The 20,832-nt window shown below is 39.9% G+C and overlaps 1 protein-coding gene across 1 annotated transcript in view; it reads left to right on the top strand.

The window, feature by feature from the left end:
• The first annotated feature begins 7,363 nt into the window (after window positions 1-7,363).
• TBC1D9B (TBC1 domain family member 9B) overlaps window positions 7,364-20,832 on the top strand; it is a 36,549-nt gene continuing 23,080 nt past the window's right edge. Inside the window, exons 1-7 of the mRNA XM_015825863.1 lie at window positions 7,364-7,481; window positions 13,359-13,469; window positions 13,778-13,896; window positions 15,027-15,255; window positions 15,584-15,842; window positions 19,184-19,391; window positions 19,603-19,815. Of these exons, the coding sequence (XP_015681349.1) occupies window positions 7,364-7,481; window positions 13,359-13,469; window positions 13,778-13,896; window positions 15,027-15,255; window positions 15,584-15,842; window positions 19,184-19,391; window positions 19,603-19,815 (1,257 nt within the window). The remainder of the gene's footprint in view (window positions 7,482-13,358; window positions 13,470-13,777; window positions 13,897-15,026; window positions 15,256-15,583; window positions 15,843-19,183; window positions 19,392-19,602; window positions 19,816-20,832) is intronic.

Here is a 20,832-nt window from a genome sequence, read left to right as displayed (position 1 = left end):
TGGTTACTATGTTTACTCTTTCAGAAAACGTTGCAGTAAATGTAGTACTTAGTTACATTAGTATAATAGTCTGAATTTCACAATGTTCCCATACTGCACAATTGTCAAGGGCACCCATTGCATAAGGCCTACTCCTCTGCTCTCCACCATCCATCTATGTGCTTTCCCTGGCAGTGTTAACATCATTCCTCATCCTCAATAGATGTTGCTCAGAGGGCATTCCCAGAGTGGAATGCTTATTCTGAAGGACCACGCAGTTAGGCCCAATGATACTGCTGCTTTGAGGACAGATAAATGGCAGCAGATGGAAGCCTGAACTGCCTCTTCTCCCAGCCTGCTGCTTTCCTAACTGGAATGCAGGGGTGGAGAGGAGAGAGGCCTAGAAATGTTGGTGCAGAGCAGAAGGATGCAACCTTTTTTTGGCCAAGGACTGGACCTGATTTTTGAATGGCATGCTGGAACCTACCCTGCTAGGACCTAGATGGCAGTTGGACAATTTATATTTGAGTTAATATAATTTAAATGAATTAATGGCAGATATGTCGTCACTCACAGCAATTCATAATGTTTCCCCTTCTGACACATTTAAGCATACAATTTGGCATAAACGTTTGCAAGATTCTGGGTCAGCAACCCAAAGTCTAAGGTCTGCAGTTAAACATTCCTGATCTATATGGTGTAGTGTTACAAATGGTGTTTCAATCCATAATAACTATGAAAGTATATTGGGCAACTGCTGTTACAGCAGGTTGTGAGTCTCATATTGACCAAGGCATACAGATTTCCCACCTACTCAACATATGCAAGAACTATTTTGTGCAGCGATAAGTTCACCCAACCTGCGTCTCATGATTTTCCTGGAGCCCCTCTCTGAGGCTCCTTTTCCACTTTATATGTTTGGTCAAGAGGAAGGGTACATGCCTTTCCTCGTGGATATTTCTAGCCTTCCACATTGCTTTTTTTACAGTATCAGAAGGGGACTTCTATTAAGAAAGCTCATTTCATAGGTTAATTTCCAGAAGGGTGATTCAAATAATTGTAATTTAATATCCTGAAGAGAATATCATCGATATAAAATGATGACAGCTTCTGAGGAATGTAAAAAAAAAAAGAATGGTAACCACACACACCAAATATTTATATAGAATAAAAATATGTTAGGCATGTTGGATATTTGAATCTGCAATTCCCATGACATCTTATTTGCCCTGTTAGCTGGTGCTGATGGATGTTGAAGCTGAACCCTCTGGAGGGGCATACAGGCCGTCTATCTTTAGCTTACTTTGCTGGAATTCTCCATGTGTCCCTCCTAATTGTTTGGTAGAAAATTGAAATAAAGTAATATTGTTACATGATTAATTCATATTGAATAAATGCAATCATAGCATATCCTGCATAAATTGCTCCTAATTACAATTTTCAGAAATTTAAAGGAATCAGTTTTTTTCTGTTCAGAAATAGATTGTTGACCCCAAAAGCAAAGGAAAATGTTGAGATATAACAGGTAAATCAGTTATTCCAGCCACGTGTTTTTACATAGTAAAATGGGAGTTTAAAGTTTCAAGCCAAGTGGGATAGCAAACCATGGCTATATCCACACTACAGAATATCTGCTTATGTTATTTTTATTCTCATGCTTTCCCCAAAAGTATTCTGAGAAATACTGTATAGCAAATGCTAAGAATTTAATTAGCAATCTCTATTGCTTTCCTAGTCATCAACACTTAGCTTTATTTCAAAAAGAGAATGGTGGTACAGTCTAACTTTAACAAAGATGAATCATTATATAAGTCAGTTGATATTGAAGATGTACAGTCTTAGGTCATATAATCTAGCCACCTGAACTGTTTTATTTTTAATTGAAATCTTTACTAAATTTCCATGACCTCATTTTTGATTAGTCACTTTACAATGTGTTCTGCTTATGGATTTTTCTAATTAATCCCGCTACTTAATTTTTCCCTGTCCCTTGAAACATGTTCCAATTTATACTATTCTCCCTTACCTTGCTTACATGTGTATTAATACTGTTCTTTACAGCTGTCATTTATCATTCAGTTTCTATCCAAAGGATATAGAATTTGTGAGAGTGGGAGAAAGTGTAGGAACTAGAGTTTCCCAGGGCTGGCATGTTGAAAGTGTCAATACAACTTCCATCTTATTCTAAGCATGAGAAGCATAAAGCAGGATTTCCATTAAGTAATAGGAAGGGTGGGAGAAAATGTGTTGAAAGGAAGCCTAAGAGGGCAAAAAGGGCTGCAACTGCACTTGTCAGAGAGCAATAAATTGGAGTAGTTATAGTCTAAGCTGTGATCAAGCTTCCATATTAACTGTATTGTAATGAGTCTCTGGGAAAGCAGTCAACACTGCACTCATTTGAATTTCTGGAGCTAGACAAAGACATGAAGAAGCATTGCTATGTTCCATTATTCTCAATTATTTACAGTGATCCCTAGCAGGGAAGGACAGGTCAAAGTTGCTGTGTCCCAATTATTTCCCAGTGGTTTAACACAGGTTTCCCAACCAGACAATGTACAGACAGCTGCATTAAAATCCCCATCATCTCAAGCTAATCCAACTAGAAATTGGGGGGGGGGGATACTTTTAACAGCTGCTCATTTATTCTTATATATGGTTTAATTAAAAAGCAAATCAGATTTATAGCATCTCAATAGAAAGTCTATATCTAGACAGTGCAATGCTACTCTTTCTCAATTGAACTATAGCTTTGTCTTTGTTTTGCCTTATTGCTTATTAACTTTTCCCCTTGCTATTTCACTACATCAATCTATATTATCCATGGTCTTGAAGAATTTTTTTTATTAAGGACTATTATGCTAAATGAAATTGCTACAGATATTGGTACAAAACCTTATGTTTCCACAAGGAAACTGTGTGGCTTTGTTGTCCATTTAGAAGCTGAACATTTGCAATGAAACATTAGCAATGTATATCTACTGTCTTGCTATTTCCAGGGATGAGTGGAAAGGATTTTGTGCATTCTTTCAATTTTTTTAATACTTGATTTGTATAGTCTTCAGTGTGCATTCTAGTTGCACTGAAGCAACCTAGCTGCAGAAATTACTGCTGCAGACTTGCACATGAAGTTAAAGTGAGCAAAAAGTGTCTCAGAGAGAACTATATTCACTTATGAGGGCTATTATATCTGGGGCTAGGCAGGAAACCAAGGTAACAGTGGGAAAGACAAGGGAGCAGATATGCATTGATCAGTAAGTTTACATATCAGCATAGTTCAGGAGGACTTGCTGCTCTGAGGTCTATCCCCACATATGTTTGTATTATCCTCACTTTTAGAAGACTGCATGCAAGACTGCAGATTGCAACCTTAATCATGCTCTTTGGTTATTTTAGTTCAATGTATTAAGTTCAATGTAATAAGTTTATCCAGATGCAATTATTGGAGAAAGCTGTCTTTCTTCTCTTAAAAAGATATTACTAGATAGGTTTGTTTATATTTCATCTTCAACTGCAGAGGAATTCAAAGTTTATCGGCAATAAGCCAGCAGTGTGTAAGCCCAGATATGGGCAGAAAATTAGCAAAATCCTCTCATGAGCTGCTCTAGGCATATTAATGGATTTACTGGAAGAATTCTGGTTCACTTTTCCCACTGTCCAGCAAATTAAGGAAATAAACCCTAGGGTGTGACTTACATACCCCGGGTTGGATCCAAACAGGAAATACTTTATTCCATCAGTTGTTCTAAATTTATATTCAGTGCTTTTATTTACTCATATGTAATATGATTATAATACCTACCTCACAAGAATTGTGTGAGACTTCATTCATATTTATGAAGACTGGCAAGCTTTTTGCATGGATGGTGCTACGTAAACGCTTGTATGTGTGACCGTTTTGAAGATGTTGGCTTGTTCGCTCATGTTCTGATTGCCCTTTTTTTATGATAGATGTCAGGCATTCTGAGGTGCTGAATCATATTAATGAAAGCTTTGTGAAAATATTTTTGTATATTTACGGTACTTGAATTGTCTTCCTTTCTCTTGATTCTTTCTGTGTTTGTTCACTTATGCTTGATTAGTCTGCTTGTAGCCGTCGACTTTTGTGCATCCAAGTGACACAATTGAAAGGAATATAATTTCAAGAGGATGTTCTTAATGTACTTAATTGATGTAGTCCTAATGTTTCCAGGATGCCTACATTAGTTTTAAGAGTTGAATGATTTATCCCCTTGGAATTGCTGGTGTTATCCATAATTTAATTTTAGCAATGGCTAACTAATAAATATGTGATCTTTCAAATAAATAGATTTCTAAAACTGCATGTTCTAATTGCATTGAAAACCAGTGCTTAAATTGTAGAGGGAGAGGTAAAGGGTCTGCATGAAATCTAAAACCCCATTTTTTGATTTCACTAATTGTATGGAATCAGAGGTCTTCTCTGCACCTCTTCCCAAAATAGCAGATGAAATACAGTCCCCACTTCCCCCACTGTAATTTGAGCACTGCTGGTGGCTCCAGGGAGAGAATGAAAAAACCTTAAAAATTCTCAGCTATCACATTTGCTAACAACTTAGCAAGGCTGATCTGCATCAACAAAAGCACATATACAATAGCTGTCACTTAAGCAGCTCTGTAGCTTGGTGAAACGAGTGGCCATTTTTCTAGCAGTGAAGCAAATTGCACTTTGAATGGCTTTGACTGTCCTATTTCCCTTTCCAAATAAAGTTGTTGTCTTAGTTACAGCAAAGGACTGAAAAAACAATTTTGCTATAGTTATGATGGTGGTAGTGCTGGTTAGCATAATGTTATTTGTTCCAGGAAGAATTAACCTCAATCTGGTATTACCCAGGCACTATATATGAAGGTTTGCCAGGTTTTGTATCCGTCTGCTTTTGTGCCTTTATTAGTTTCACCTAGGCCTTGTAGTTCAATTGGTACCCTTTGTCCTGGTATAAATATGTGGTGATGAAAGAGAGCTGCAAAAATTGAATTCTTCTCTGCTGTTAATAACTGAAACCACACTGTGATTTGCCAGGAAAATGTGGAGATAAACAGGCAATTTCTGTGTGGTTGTGGAAAAATCAGCATTTGTGGGATTTTTTTTTTTAATGCAGCCTTCAGAATGAAGCATTTGTTTCACTGCACACCTATTTTCTCTACATCTGTACATTTGTCACTGAAGTGATTAAAGTTTCACACTAAGCCTTATGTCAGGAAAAAAACATCTTTCAGAAGTGCACAAAAGCTAGAAGTATCTCAGTTACTGAGCAGCTTGCAGCGAAAGAAATGGTTTATCAGGAAGATGCCCTTTCTGTGCCATTTAAGGGCTATGCATTCAAATCCTTTTAAGATTTGTGGCTTTAAATAAGAAACGGGCATTCTGTTACAAATATACGAAGGATTGGTTCTAAGTATCAGACCCATTTCAGTGATTGCGCTGAACCAAGATTCGAGCTCATTTAACATCTTAAGTCCTAGCCCTTTTCCCAAACAAGATTCAGCAGATAGCTATGTACTTAAAGGTGTTATGTCTGCTCAGGATTTCCAAATACAGGTCAACATTAACTATGCACAAAATAAAAAAGTAAAAAAGAATGTTGAGGAGATAGAGCGTGTGGATTTGACAAGTGAAAGTTATTAAAATACCAAATGCTGGGTGTGTAAAATACAATGACAGGGCTTATGTAATTGAATTATTTATTGCCATATTGTGAATTATACTGATGGGGACAGTGAAGAAGTTGAATGATCCAGAAAGCTACTAGAGGCTGGCAAAGTGAAAAGGACTATTTTGCCTTGTGTTTAATCTTGGCATGTGCAAGCAGTATGCCACCCTCATGACAATCGGAAATTTCAGACTTGTGTGATGAGCTGTAGCCTGGCAGCCACAAAAATTCATAGTCTGCATATTTTGATGTCAGTACACTACTGTATTGTAGCTGTGTGGTATATGCTAAACCATTAATGGTGTATACCTTTATGTTAGTTTGCTAATGTAATACATTTCAATAAAAAGCTGTTTAAAGACACAGTGTTGTTCAATGGAGGCTGTGTTTGGGAGAACTGCATTGCTTGCTAAATCCCAATGCATAATCTGTGGGATTGTCTTTGGTTTCAGGGCCCAGCATGTCTGTGAGTTGCAAGCTGGCTGGTCACATGTTTATGTCTTTTCTCTCTTTCACTTCTCCCCCCTCATCCCACTTGGAAATTCAAAATGACACACACACACCAGAGTTAAGGCATCAAAAAAGGAGAATAGTTTAGGAGGTAGGAATGGTAATCTTATGTCCCCAGGGAACCAATTTTAGAAAATCAGAGAGCTGTGCTCTAATACTGCATTTTGTTCATACTCATATTTTGCACTGTACAGTAATATGCCCCTCATTATAATAACCTTCCAGGAAAACAGATTTCCTAAGGGAAAGGAGTTAGATGGGAGAAAAGGGGGGGGGGGTAAACAGTGAATGTTTCTAGAGCCCAAGATCAAGATTTATGGCTGCTATCTACACAGAACACTGAGCATAAAAATGCAAAATGGATACAAGTGATCTGTGGCAATTAATAAGTTTTAGTACAAATTAAGGTGAACTACAAAGGAAGTTGGCTGTTCTCTAAACAGGGGTGCAACTTATTAAAAATTCCACCCATGGTTGGGAAGTTATCTAGCATCATTGTTGACTCCAGAGCGCAACTCTTTAAACGCAATCTTTTTTTTTTTTTTAACTAGGTTCACCCAGGAGCTTAAAACGGTTAGGGCTGCTTTATGAACAGCAAGGATATTCTGAGCTAAGGGAAATCCTGAAGATCTTCCTGTGCAATTTGCGACCATTGCACAGCCCTAGCACCTAAACAGCAGCGGCTTAATCAGATAACCATGGTTAAGCAATCTACAGATATTAGCGCGTTATGGGAACACAGCCTGAATCATCATAGCCCACCCACCCACCCCTCAGCAAAAGCCGGCCTGGTTTTCGTTTTAGTTCGGTTTTAATGCTAAGGAATTTCAAACATGCGGGTCGCTCTCAAGAAAAATAAACGTCTAATAAACATGCACAAGAGCAAGATCTAAAAACGCGGGCCGCGCTCCGGACGGTTCTTCTGGGTACTTTTAAGCGCCTGAAATGCTGGCGGCTGTTGGCCGAAATAAACAACAACAACAACAAAAAATGCCCGGCCTCCTGGGCTGCCCTGTGCCAGCCGCGCCGCTAGAGGGCGCCGCCGACAGACGTCGCCGAGCTTTCTCGCTCTGACGGCGGCGGACGCAGCCCCGTGACCACCTGTGACTGCTGGCCCGAGGGCCGGTTCTGAGAGGGGGAGCCAGGCCGGGTGGCGGGGCCGAGGCGGCCGCCGGAGCAGCAGCAGCAGCAGCAGCAACGCCATCACCATGTGGCTGAGCCCGGAGGAGGTGCTGCTGGCCAACGCGCTCTGGATCACCGAGCGGGCCAACCCTTTCTTCCTCCAGCAGCGGCGTCGGGGCCACGGCAAGGGGGGCGGCCTGACGGGTGAGTGGAGCCGTTCGGCAGGGAGGAAGTGGCTGTCGCCGTCGCCCCGAAAGGTCCGCTCCGCCCCGCCTCGTAGAGAGAGAGAGAGAGAGGGAGGCGGCGGTGTGCGGATCGGCCGGGGCCTAGGTTCAAGGAAACGCCTTGCCCGGGGGCTTTGGGCATCCTTGGAGTGGGTCTCAGCCCCGGTGTGTACGAGCAGAGGGGTTTGCGCCTGACATGGACCAGCCTTGACGGGCCTCTTTTCTAAATGCTTTGATGGCAAGGTCTCCCCCCCCCCACCCTCCAGTCGGCTTTCTGGAAGATGCTTCTGGCTGGAGAAAGCGTTAACCCGCAAACCCGAGAAGGGCGATGGCATCTGTTTTTGTCTTTGACAGGCTGGAAGGGTTATAATTAGGTGCCATCAGGTCTTTCTGGTAATTGGCATCTCTTCTCTTCAGAGTGTCTGTCAGGCCTTTCTTTGAAAGGCTGGTATTGTATTCTGTTGAGGGAGTGCAGTTAGATTACTACCAAAAATACAGGGTAGGTCAGTGGTGGCGAACCTATGGCACGGGTGCCAGAGGCGGCACTCAGAGCCCTCTCTGTGGGCACACGCACCGTTGCCCCAGTCCTAGGCCTTCAGCTGGGTTTTATAAAACCTTTTCACTTTAGGCCTCCGCCGCTGTGTTCAAAAAAAAGGTTCAATAAGTCAATTTCAACTTCTTGCAGGAAAAAAAAGATCTTGCATAGTTGGAATTGATTGATTGAAATTTTTAGTCCCACCATTGATTGAAATTTTTAGTCCCACCCAGCCTGCCGTTACCACCGCAGCCATGCCCACCCAATGGGCCACACCCATCCGGCACCCGACGATGCATAAGTGGGTTTTGGGTTGCAGTTTGGGCACTCGGTCTCTAAAAGGTTCGCCATCACTGGGGTAGGTGTTCTGTGGGTTTACCTTTCAGGCTCCAGCATTTTCATGTAAATGGGTGTTGTTACATGCCACTTAGAAACTGGAATATCTGGGGTTACTGAAGAGCTTAGTTTCAGAGAGAATAAGATGAATGGTTCAACTTAAAAGTTACGGTGTTCTTTTTCAAACGGAAGCGCTGAATTGCAGAAGTGTTATTTAGATTTCTTATCTCTGCCCATTTCCAAAGGCTCTATTTTCGTTGCTTAAAAGTGCTTCCGTATTGACGATTCCTACCACTGCCACTCCTACCACTGCCACTCGACAATACTTATGCAGTTTTGTTTTGTTTTTAACTTAAGTCTTTTAACTTTTCAAATGCATTTTGTGCGAGAGTGCGTGGTTGTAGGCGAAAAAGAAGAAGTAGTAGAAAAAACACAGGAAATTTCTGAGTAGTACATAGTGTCTATAGCTAAAACGGATGCCTTGACACTAGAAGTTCACAAATATGATATAGATAACCAGGGATGGACAGATGGACAGACAAATTATATAATAAACATACAAACAGAAAAACGTGGACCACTAGGTCTTTTTCTGCCATCAGTTTTCTATGTTTCTGTAACAATATATAAAACTAGAAAGTCGAGATACAATGTAGATAACTTTAAACAAGGCTTTTGTTTTTTCTTCAGAAATCTAGTCCACCCTCAACATGGAAACTCTGGGTGACTTTGCTGATCACTCTTTCTCAATTCAACCTAACTCACAGGGTTGTTGTGGGGAGAAATAGGATGCAGAAAACTACACACACCAGCTTAAGCTTGTGTAGAAGAGGTGGGATATTAATAAAACAAACAAATATGTCCACATTTTAAGTTCAGATTCCATCTTTAGTAAATATGTTCGTTATAGGCAACAGCCAATTACCAGTCTGATAGAGCTTGTAATTTTGTATTTTTTAATTTTAATTTTGATTGTTATAATGTCAGCCCTTACAGCCATATACTTGACTCATATAAAGTTCTTAAGTGGTAATAAGTGTTAAAACTGTATAAGAGTTAAAACAAAATTCCAGTAGCCTATGGATCAGGTGGGTGCAAACAATTGCACAATATTCAACTCTATTAGTAATGTAGGTGCCTGGAGGCCCTACCCCGTGTCTATGAAAATAGGTAAATCCCTTGAAGGCAGACAAGGTCAGGACTGTGCAGCCCTGGGGGGTGGGGAATGTTGTTCACAGACCAGGAGCAGTCTTGCAAGTTTTATTGTCTTGAATACGTTTCCAAGATAGTTTAAAAAAAAAAAAGGAGAATTGGTATGTCACTTACCGTATTTTCCGGCATATAAAACGACTGGGCGTATAAGACGACCCCCAACTTTTCCAGTTAAAATATAGAGTTTGAGTGAGAGAGAGAGGGGGGGGAGAGAAAACTTGATGAGTAATATGCCAAACCACATGTGTAAAGGAATAAAATAGAATACCTGTATTTTCCGGCGTATAAGACGATTGGGCGTATAAGATGACCCCCGACTTTTGAGAAGATTTTCAGGGTTTAGAAAGTCGTCTTATACGCCGGAAAATACGGTATCTAATACCAAAATGTCACCCGGTTTGAGACAGTGGTTAAAACACCTGGCTAGACACCCAGGCGTTCTAGTCCTGGCTTTGGCACAAAACCAGTTGGATGATCGGGTGACTCTCTCATCCCTAGGAAGGAGGCAGTGGCAAACCACTTCTGGGAAACTTTGCCAAGAAAACCGCAGTGACTTGACCAGGCAGTCGCCAGGAGTCCACACTGACTCAAAGGTGCACAAACACACACACACACACAAAACCCATCCAAACATGCAATTAAATTGCTTTCAAAATTGCTAATATGCTATGCTACTATGACAGCCATTTAGAGGTGTATATTGGGATATTGCCATTTGTTAAATCATCCTGGGATGACTAAAATTTAGACAAGGAGATCTTTGACTAATCTGATTAATATACCGTTGGAAAATGTTATGGAAATATTCTATCCCTAGGATGTACTGTTATGCAGTGTACACAAAAAGTATCTCTAAAAATGTGTATCAATATATACTAAATCATACTCATACCCATGCTAGAATTGTAGTAAAATAGTTCTTTCTATGTGTGCTTAATTAAATTCATCCACTGAATTCCACAATCCACTGAATGTTTAAATTTTCTGTTATCAAGCAATAAGTATTGTGGCTACAAGTCTCTTCATATAAACTTTCAAAAAATAATTGTGGAAATAGAAGCCAAGGCAGCAAATACTAGTTTTGTAATGATTAGTAATCCAGAGAAACTTATATGATATAATGTATGTTAATTTTATGGTGCTACAGGATGTTATTTTCAGGATATCTTATAGATTTTAGTGATTAATTGATTAAATCTCAATGTAATTTGGAAAACTCCAGATACAGTACAGTAATTGGATAGATTAATTGTACAGCTTGTTTACAGATGCTTTATTTGTTTCACAACTGCTTTGTTTGACTATTTTGTAATTAGTTTACTAGTTTATTTGTTTCATTAGTAAATGAGCCTACCATTTTATAAATGTTTTCAGCAGTTACTGGAAATGTCCTCTTCTCCAATCTAATCTCAGAGATATGGGATGCCCTTCCTGATGCCTGTTCGTAGTTCGCAGCAGATATATTTTCTTTGTACCCTAGGAGAAAAACATGTGCTGCTACCTAGGATTGAACTCTCAACCTTTTGAGTGGGAGGCAAGCATCTTCTCCACTAGACCACCATGCTGCTCTCACCTAAATAGGAATCTTCCGGAAGATACTCAGCTGCAGATTTCATGTATTTAAAAAGGAAAAAAAAATCCATTTTGTCTTGGGAGATTGACCGCTGAGAAACGTCTCTGAGTGGGTTCATATACTAAGCTTTGGTTTAGTGCAGGGGTGTCAAACTCAATTTCACTGAGGGCCGCATCAGCATTGCGGTTGCCCTGGGGGGGGTGGCCAGAGTGGGTGCAGCCTACTGGGTGGGTGTGGATGGAGTGGGTGTGGCCTACTGGGTGAGCGTGGCCAGTTCTACATCATTCGTGTCAAGGGTGCCTATGGGGGCCTGGGCAGGAGTGGGACAGATCTGAGGGTCTCTGGCAGAAGGGAGTGGGACCGGGGCAAGTGCCAAGATGGCCACCACAAAATTGTACATTGGCTCCCGGCTGGCCTGGGCCAGGGTCAAGGCAGCGGGGGCCATTCCCTCACTGTTTCCAGGATGGCTTCGTGGGCCACATGAAACCACTTCGCGGGCCGCATCCGGCCCCCGGGCCTTTTGTTTGACATGACTGGTTTAGTGTGATGAGTAAATCCATCTTTTTTGGATTAAGCATACATTCAGTTGGTCATCACAGCTAACTGTAGAAATTGTAAGGGGGAAAATAACAAAAAGGAGTTTCTTTGAATTCATATTGGAGGTGGAGCTTTATTAACATACGTTTAACATATCATTAGGTATTATCTATGCAATAATTGTCTCCTAATCTCCTTGGTTACTCTCATTTATTAGAGGAGTGACACACACACACACACACACATATATATATCTTGTCACTGTAGATTAGTGGAAGTAATTGTCTGTAATAGGATATGAGAAAGACCTTGGGAAAGGAGTGAAGAGTTCCTGACTAAAAAAGGGTCAGATATGAGGCAATATAACCCACAACTCCATAATGAATGGAGCAAGAAGCTCAGAAGGAACCCTCCCTAAGTTGTCAAGCTATAAAGATGATGGCAGGAAAATTTTACTTTCAGACATGCAAGATTCTGTTAAAGTAGTTTTACAATTAGTTTATCTTGTGTTTCCTATCTGGTAAGGCTGACATTTTATGGGAAATTATCTGAATTATAAACCACAACTCCAATCAACACCTCATATGGTATAGTGAGGAAGCTGTACTGCTACATTTGAACATTGTTCCCAATTATAAACTTTAGAAAGGTTCTGGTTGAGTATTTTCTAAAAATCAAATTGCTGTAATAAGTAGAGGCGTTTCTTCCATCAGGCTTTAGCAACATGCACAAACATTACTTGCTAGAAAATTGTCTTCATAGCAATGCAAAATTTATTGTCAGATATGTGAACATTTTCTCTGAATTTTGAATAATTATTCTTTAAAATTCAGTGTACCACCAATATTTTTCCTTATATTATGGAATCAAAATATTGAAAAGGCCATTTAACCTATTGAACCCAATCTCTTGCTCAATGCATGACTCCAAAGTTAGAAAAACTTTGGCAGATGATTGTCTAGACCAGTGTTTTTCAAGCTTTAAAAAGGACCGACTTCAATTCCCAGAATTTCCCATCCTGCACTCCCAATCCTGAGAATTGAAGTCCATGCATCTTAAAAGTTGCCAGGTTTGAAAAACACTGGTCTAGTTTCAGTTTGAACATATCAAAGGAAGTAGATTCCGCCATCTTTCTTGGTCATGCCTGACGAAAGCAGATCATTTCCTTTACTTATTTAGCATATGATGGGAACATGACAGAAGAGAAGTAAACATATACACACAATCCATGTAATTTTATACAAAACGTCTATGGGGGCACAGCAGAGGCCTCAGAACTGGATGTTCAATTCAGCTATCCAGGCGATCACTTTTGGTTTTGTTTCATGTCTTCTAGGGAACCAAAGACCACACATCATGGTCAATCTTGCACAATATGTTTAATAGTTTGCATATCAGCACCACAGTTGCAACAAGGGGAAATCTTTCCATTCCCACTGATAGTATTTCCTTTAAAAATGAAATATGTAAATTGCCAACAATAGCGGTTTCAAGCTGGGTTTTTTTGCTCCCCATTGGATCATCCAATTAGAGTTGGGTACACATGTTCAAATTTATAATTTACTGTCTTTTAAATTTTTATATTCAATATAAATGATTACATTTCATTTTCTTTCAATTAGATAACATTCATAATATTCTTCTCTGCATTTTCATTGTTTTAGGATTGCTTGTGGGAACTTTGGATGTAGTTTTGGACTCCAGTGCTAGAGTTGCTCCTTATAGGATCTTGCATCAAACACAGGATTCTCAGATATATTGGGCAGTGGCTTGTGGTAAGTACTGGTACATAACCTGGCAAGCAAGGAGTTTTTAAACACAAACAGGTGTATATTTCCTGTTTTGCTCAATTTCAGCCATACATACATTAGGGGTATGTGGCATGGATACGCAGTCCTTTAATTTAGGACTCTTTAATTAAATGAGTGACAAAACCTCCTGATCTGAATAGAAATTTAAAAGAAAATAACTTGACAAATGACTGTCTAATATGAACATTTTCATCCTTTCATATATGTGTCACTTTTATTATAGGAAAGCTTTATTTACATCTTCTCTGTGATTGTTCTTAATCTCTGACTAGGCTCATCTCGTCAGGAAATTACAGGCCATTGGGAATGGCTAGAGAATAATTTGCTCCAGACACTTGCAATCTTTGACAGCGAAGAAGATATCACTACCTTTGTCAAGGGTAAAATACATGTAAGAACTGTTCTTCTGGCCCCATTCTTTAATTAAGGAAAGACAAACTGTTGACAGCTATAGATTTTGAACCTCCATGTAAAACTCGGGGACGGATATCTATATAAATAAAAATGTAAATGTTCGTTTGTTCAAAATCTTAAATCTCCGAAAGTTCTTAACAGATTGCTTTGAAATTTTGACACAACGTTGCATTCGAATACGCGCGTGTTTTTATATACCTACTATTATATAGATGTCACACCTGTGACAGGTAAAAACATGCTTTTTTTAAAAAAACAGCGCCATCTGTTGGACGTAAAAGCAACACACGCTAGCATTGTGAAATTAAACGTATTACAAACGTGCACTTTCTCTTTTCTTTCTTTTCCATTTAACCAGACTGAGCCACAGCAACGCGTGGCCGGGTACAGCTAGTTCATAATATACATTAAATAGGGATTTTTCAAGGAGCAGCCATTGAGATTGCTCGCTACTGTATCACTTTGCCTGAAGCTTCTAGTTGAACTGCTTTAATATTTCACACTGTAATTAAACTGCTACAGTGTATGTCGACCAAAGGAGGGAAAAAAATCTTTTGAGGGTTTGTTGATTCTTCCTTCTGCGTGTATTCTTACTCATTTTCACTTCTTTTTTGCTGCTATATATTCAAAATGAACTGTGATTAATATATATATGTATATGTGTGTGCATGTATGTGTATGGCTATATGTATATTCCTTTGAGAGCAGGCATCAGAATTACATTTTTTTAATGTGTGCCAGTGTGTTCACAGAAAAAATGACAGTAAAGATTATCTTTTCTTCTTTTGTGCTCCCTTACTTCCTGTACTGCTTTCTTTATAGGTAGGGAAGCATTTCAGATGTTTCTGTAAAATCTATGGGAACACATAATAGAAATTCATATATGATTCAGGCAGGTGGGTAAATAGTCCGAAACTACAATAATCTTAGTAACAATCATCCATATGCTAACATAGTTTTTGGAGCATTGAATATGGAGTTTTGGACATTAGGAAATTGCGCATCCACACAAAGAAGTGCAATTTCCAGAGGAATATTTGTATTTAATGGTTAACCAATGCAACAAATGAAAAAGCACTAATTTTTATTTGTCACTTTTTCCTTCAGGGTATTATTGCTGAAGAGAATAAGAATCAGCAGCCACAAGGAGAAGAAGATCCTGGCAAATTTAAGGAAGCAGAACTGAAGATGCGCAAGCAGTTTGGAATGCCCGAAGTAGAGAAACTTGTCAATTATTACTCTTGCAGTTATTGGAAAGGGCGCGTCCCAAGACAGGGCTGGCTGTATCTCACCGTTAATCACCTTTGTTTCTATTCCTTCCTTTTGGGCAAAGAAGGTAACCTGTCAGTGAGGTGACTCTTATTGTTTAATACTTCAAACACTTATTAAATCTGATAGCATTGCCTCTTTCAACCTGCTTTTTGATTAGGGTTAAATAGGGAACTACAATTAACACTCACACGGCTCTAGCAGCAAATTGCACAATTCCCATACCTCTCCCATAGAGTGGAGTGGATTTGAAATACGCATCTTTTAATCTTATTGCTTTGTTAGAATTCAGCAACGGGCAGTGCGCTCTTTCACACCAATATTGCTAAAACATCTATAAATTATTTTAGAATATTTCTCAGTAATGGATGAATTGGTTTTACTCGTTTCCGTAGTGACTCTGATAGTCCAGTGGCTAGATGTAACCCAGCTAGAGAAGAATGCTACTCTTCTGTTTCCTGAGTGCATCAAAGTGAGCACCAGAGACAGCGAACTCTACTTTTCTATGTTTCTCAACATCAATGAGACCTTCAAATTAATGGAACAGTTGGCTAACATTGCCATGCGTCAGTTATTTGATAATAAAAGTTTCACAGAGGACATGCTGCTTCCCAAACCCAGCAAGCCACTCAAGAATATCTCAGCACTCAAGAGGTAAGCATGCATAAGTACCTGTGTTTCTTTTGCCTTCCAAGATTTTAGGACACCTCCAGACAAGGTGTGGGCCACTCTCTGATTGGCTTCAGTCCAAATGGAAACAGCCTCAAATGTTTCCATAACTAATAACAAAAACAAACTGTTTTCCCAAAAGAAAGAAACTAGTATTTTCTCTGTGCAGAGAGAATGCCTTTCACCAACCTGGCGAATTGTAACTCTTTTTATGACTAATAATAATAATAATAATAATAATAATAATAATAATAATAATAATAATAATAATAATAATAATAATTTAAAGAAAAGTTGAAAGGGACCTTGGAGGCCATCTAGTCCAACCCCCTGCTCAGGCAGGAAACCCTATACCATTTCAGACAAATGGCTGTCCAGTCTCTTCTTAAAAACTTCCAGTGTTGGTGCATTCACCGCTTCTGGAGGCAGATTGTTCCACTGGTTAATTGTTCTAACTGTCAGGAAGTTTCTCCTTAGTTCTAGATTGCTTCTCTCTTTGGTTAGTTTCCATCCGTTGCTTCTTGTCGTTTTGGAAAATAGCTTGACTCCCTCTTTTTTGTGGCAGCCCCTGACTAAATAACATGCCTTTTTCTATAGTGTGAGAATGTTAATTTTTTCCTGGCATTCCCTTTCTTATGGAGTGTACTTTTGGGTTAGAGTGTATATGTACACAGATGCATATATTCATACACACATAAAAAGTGTAGGCACATTTATTAAGGAAGAAAATATATCCAGAACTGATTTCTGCTGCGGTAGTTGATGCTAAGTTGATAAGACTGGGAAGCTAGGCATTATGTGGTACTTGTATATCTGTTTGTCATTTGTTTTCTGCCTGTTTTTCTATGGGATATTATCTGTTTTGTGCTTTTTAGTATGACTTGCAAAAATAATGCATTTTTTCCCCCAATTTTCATGTTTACAAATGGAAAGAAAAATGAAAATGTGCAACCAGATAATAATCCAAGGGGATTCTTTCTGATCTGCCCAATTATTTTAGGGCCATTCTTGATCTGAATTGCAGGAACATGAATCTGGCTGAAATCTCAGCTACAAACTAAGCTATGAGCTTTCTGCGTTTTCTTCCCAATGTCTTTCATAAACACATGCTTGATTTCTGTCCTTGTACTTTTCCTAGAGCTGTCAGAAAGAATGGAGATAAGAAACTTGCAGGTGACATTTGAATTTGCGTTTTTTTTCTTCCCATGCAGCCTAATTATACCCCCCAAATTTATTGTTTATATAATCCAAGAATCTTTAAACTGGATTTTGTTGTGGATATGGAATTGATTTCCAGAACATAGGATTGCTCTTTCTGTTGTTCTGACTAAATTTTGTTATATTTCTAATTATGGAGTCATGGGTGGAAATCCCCATATGGAACCTCCATAATTAAGCCACGGTTTTTTTTCCTAGTTCTCTTTATTTAGATAATATACATAGCTGTCCATCTTAAACAAGTAACTGGTCAGCAAACAGATAATGCAACAAACTAATATAAAGCTAATCTAAATTAAACAAAGACAATAGAATAACCATAATAGAGTAATCAAGGCAACACAGAAATAGGTCAGAATACCAAAACGCACATTTCGGGCTCCATTAATAATTTGGCACTGTTGCCCGAGGGAAAAGCTAGGACTTCACAAGTTTTAAGACACTGACTCTCATGCACATGCCAAAACAATTACAGGTTTTATGGATAATTTTTTTCTTTGTTTTTCTCTTGAATGGTTAAAAAAATGAGATTTTCTATGGCCAGAGAAAGATAAATCTTGCATGTATTTAGGCTGTATTACAGCTTCTTGCTGCCAACTTGCAGAACTAGTTTTCTCTGGGTTCCGTCCTGGAAAAAGTTGCTATGTCTAGTCATGCTACAGCTAATACATTTACCCCAAAGAAAGACAATTCAATCTGAAAGGAAAAAATTGACAGAATAGGCCAGTGGTGGCGAACCTATGGCACGGGTGCCAGAGGCGGCACTCGGAGCCCTCTCTTTGGGCACGCGTGCCGTTGCCCCAGCCTTGCCTCCCCCTGTGATCCCCTCCTCACCAGTAGCCCTCCTGGAGAAGAATCACCCCTGAGCGTGGCCCACGCGGAGCAGTGCAGCCAAGGACATGGCAGCCAGGCAGAGTAGACAAGACTCTGCCCTCGTGCCCCATCGCGTGCAGTTGATGCTGCGGGGCGCGGGCAGAGGGCGTGGCTGCCATGGCACTACTGGGCAATCTGCAGCGGGCCCTGGAAGCGATGAGTGGCCCTGTGGGCAGGTAGGGTGGGGGCAGAGCAGGGGCAGGGCAGGGGTGGAGCAGGGCCAGGCCCAGTTTTTGGGCACTCGGTCTCTAAAAGGTTCGCCATCACTGGAATAGGCTATCTGCTCTTGAATTTATAAAGACAAATTCTGTGGAAAACAAAAATGGTTGTCCTTCCAGATGAATACTCTCCCAGAATGCAGTGACTTCTGTTATAAGGCCCACCTGTACTCTACTTATTTGAACCAGATTTCTGAACTATACTTTTCTTTTTCTATCACATCACATTACCCTAAGCAGTGTCCTTTTTCTTTCTCTGACCAAATGTCCTGTAATATTTGCCAGCTCTTTCCATTGACATATTATCTTCACAGTGCTATTATTCTTTCTTTGGAATCACAGCAGCACTTCAAAGGATATTTTTCATTACAGTTCTTTACTTATACTGAAAAGTATATACAGGTAGTCCTACACTTACAATCACAATAATGCCTGAAATCTTAAGTCACTGAGCAAAGTGGACATTAAGTGAGATGCCACATGACCATGTCTCTCAATGATTGCAATTCTGGCTCTTCCAGGTGAGTTCATTAAGCAACCACACGGGTCGTTAACTAGAACACCCTGGAGAAGGCTCCCAGGCATGGTGGGGCAGAGAGAGAAGATTGCAAATGGCAATCATATGATTGCAGGTCATTGGACATCCAGTCACAAATGCAAACAGGTTGCCAAGCATCCGAAATGTCCTGGGACTGGGGGAGTCTGGCGCGACATTTTGCAGTGGCCAAAAAACACCTATTCTGAGGCCATTGTGAGTCCAAGTGGTCATTAAACAACCAGTTGTAAACTGAGGACTATCTGGATCTGTGCTAGGGATTTTTGGATATCAGTGGTCCAATATGACAATATCTTATGTTTGGTGGAAATTCTTATTAGAAACTATATTGAAAAAGGATTGTGCATGATTGAAAGTAAAGTCCAACACATCTGAAGGACATGTTAATGAAAGACTGCTGTAATGGATTTCTCAGTAATTACCCAATCGGCATGTGTGCATATATATTTCATTTTCTTCAGGGATCTGGATGCCAGAGCCAAAAATGAATGGTACCGTGCTACTTTTCGATTGCCGAAGGATGAACGGCTCGATGGGCACACAGACTGTACTTTGTGGACCCCATTCAATAAAATCCACATTCTCGGCCAGATGTTTGTTTCCAATAACTATATCTGTTTCGCTAGCAAGGCAGAAGAGGCGTGTCATCTCATAATACCACTTAGGGAGGTGAGAAGTTGTTTTTGATAATGGATTATCTTGAGAGGCCAGCAGTTAGTTATTGGGTTAAGTTTAAAGAATTTCCTTGGAAGATAGTAGGATTTTGGTTTTGAGCCTCAGTATATATTTACTCCATTGGTTAAATAAGTAATTCTCTGGGGTGATGGAAACAAGATGCATATCTTTATATACTCCATTTATCCCTCTACCTATGCCGTAGGTTACAATTGTTGAGAAAGCGGACAGCTCCAGTATTTTGCCTAGCCCACTTTCCATCAGCACTCGAAGCAAAATGACCTTCCTCTTTGCCAACCTGAAGGACCGAGACTTCCTAGTTCAGAGAATTTCTGACTTTCTGCAGAGGACGCCTTCAAAGCAAACAAGCTGCAGTGACATAGGGCAGAAGAAGAGCATTGGTGACCATGCCGCTGAGGTACAGTGCCAGCAATGAGCCTTGAAATGGATCCTCTAAATATTTATGTAATTCTGGCAGTTTGACTGTGATTTCTATTATTGACAGGGCTTTCAAACTGATTAATAGCACTGACTGCCTCAGTTCCCAGAGCAAGAAGGAAAACCACTGAGATCTCTAATAAAGTTCTTCAACTAAAGTAGCTGGGGGAGGGAAGGAGCTCGAGATAAGAGCATACGGAGTCATTCCATTCTGACTGACATTCCATTCCATTGTTCCCTTGCGGCTGTATTTAGAATTGCCTTAATTTTATCTGTGAATTTGTGAACAGAGGATCAGGCACTGGTTGGCTATTTAGAGAAAGGATTTCTAATCCGGTTTAGATCTGTTTGTCATGATAAGAAGTCAAGGACACCTTTGTGTCTGGATTTCTTCTGCTGCGTCAAGTGGCTCCCCGAAAGGCCTGGCAAAACTTTTTCATTCATTTACCATTTCATTTTTTTCCCAGCTTGCTTCGGCCCTTCTGTTCATCCTTCTTCTGCAGCCAAGTTTTTGAGCTTCTCAGGTTGTGGTACCCATCTGAAATTATCTTTTCAACATTGAAAAGCCAATAATCCTTAATAAATAAACTTTGAATAATGAATAAAAAAAATATCTATGAAAGTGTGGATAGGGTACTTATTTATCCGCCTGGGTAGCCACATAAACCAGAGCAGAGGGGCTCTAATGCTAGTATGTCTCATTAAAAGAGTGAGGGTGCAGGTGGGATCTGTCAACTGGAGGCCCTTCAGTGATACCTGACAGAATAAATAATATTTTGTCAGGGAATTGCGCAGCTGGTGTCCAAATGAGGTTAGAGACGCTGACACGAACTTGTCGTTTTATACAAATAAATATATATTTACATCAATATATACAACAAACTAGACAGTCGGGCAAACAGGAGCATTATGAGGTAAATCACAGAGCACACTGAAGAAAAAGGTGGGGGGAAAGGAAAACTCCCCCTCCCCCCTCCTCCACACCCACAGCAACCAA

This window comes from Protobothrops mucrosquamatus, unplaced genomic scaffold, assembly GCF_001527695.2.
Source record: "Protobothrops mucrosquamatus isolate PMUCROS unplaced genomic scaffold, P.Mucros_1.0 scaffold_203, whole genome shotgun sequence".
In the NCBI taxonomy this organism is placed as follows: Eukaryota; Metazoa; Chordata; class Lepidosauria; order Squamata; family Viperidae; genus Protobothrops; species Protobothrops mucrosquamatus.
This window is presented reverse-complemented; position numbering and strand designations above follow the sequence as displayed.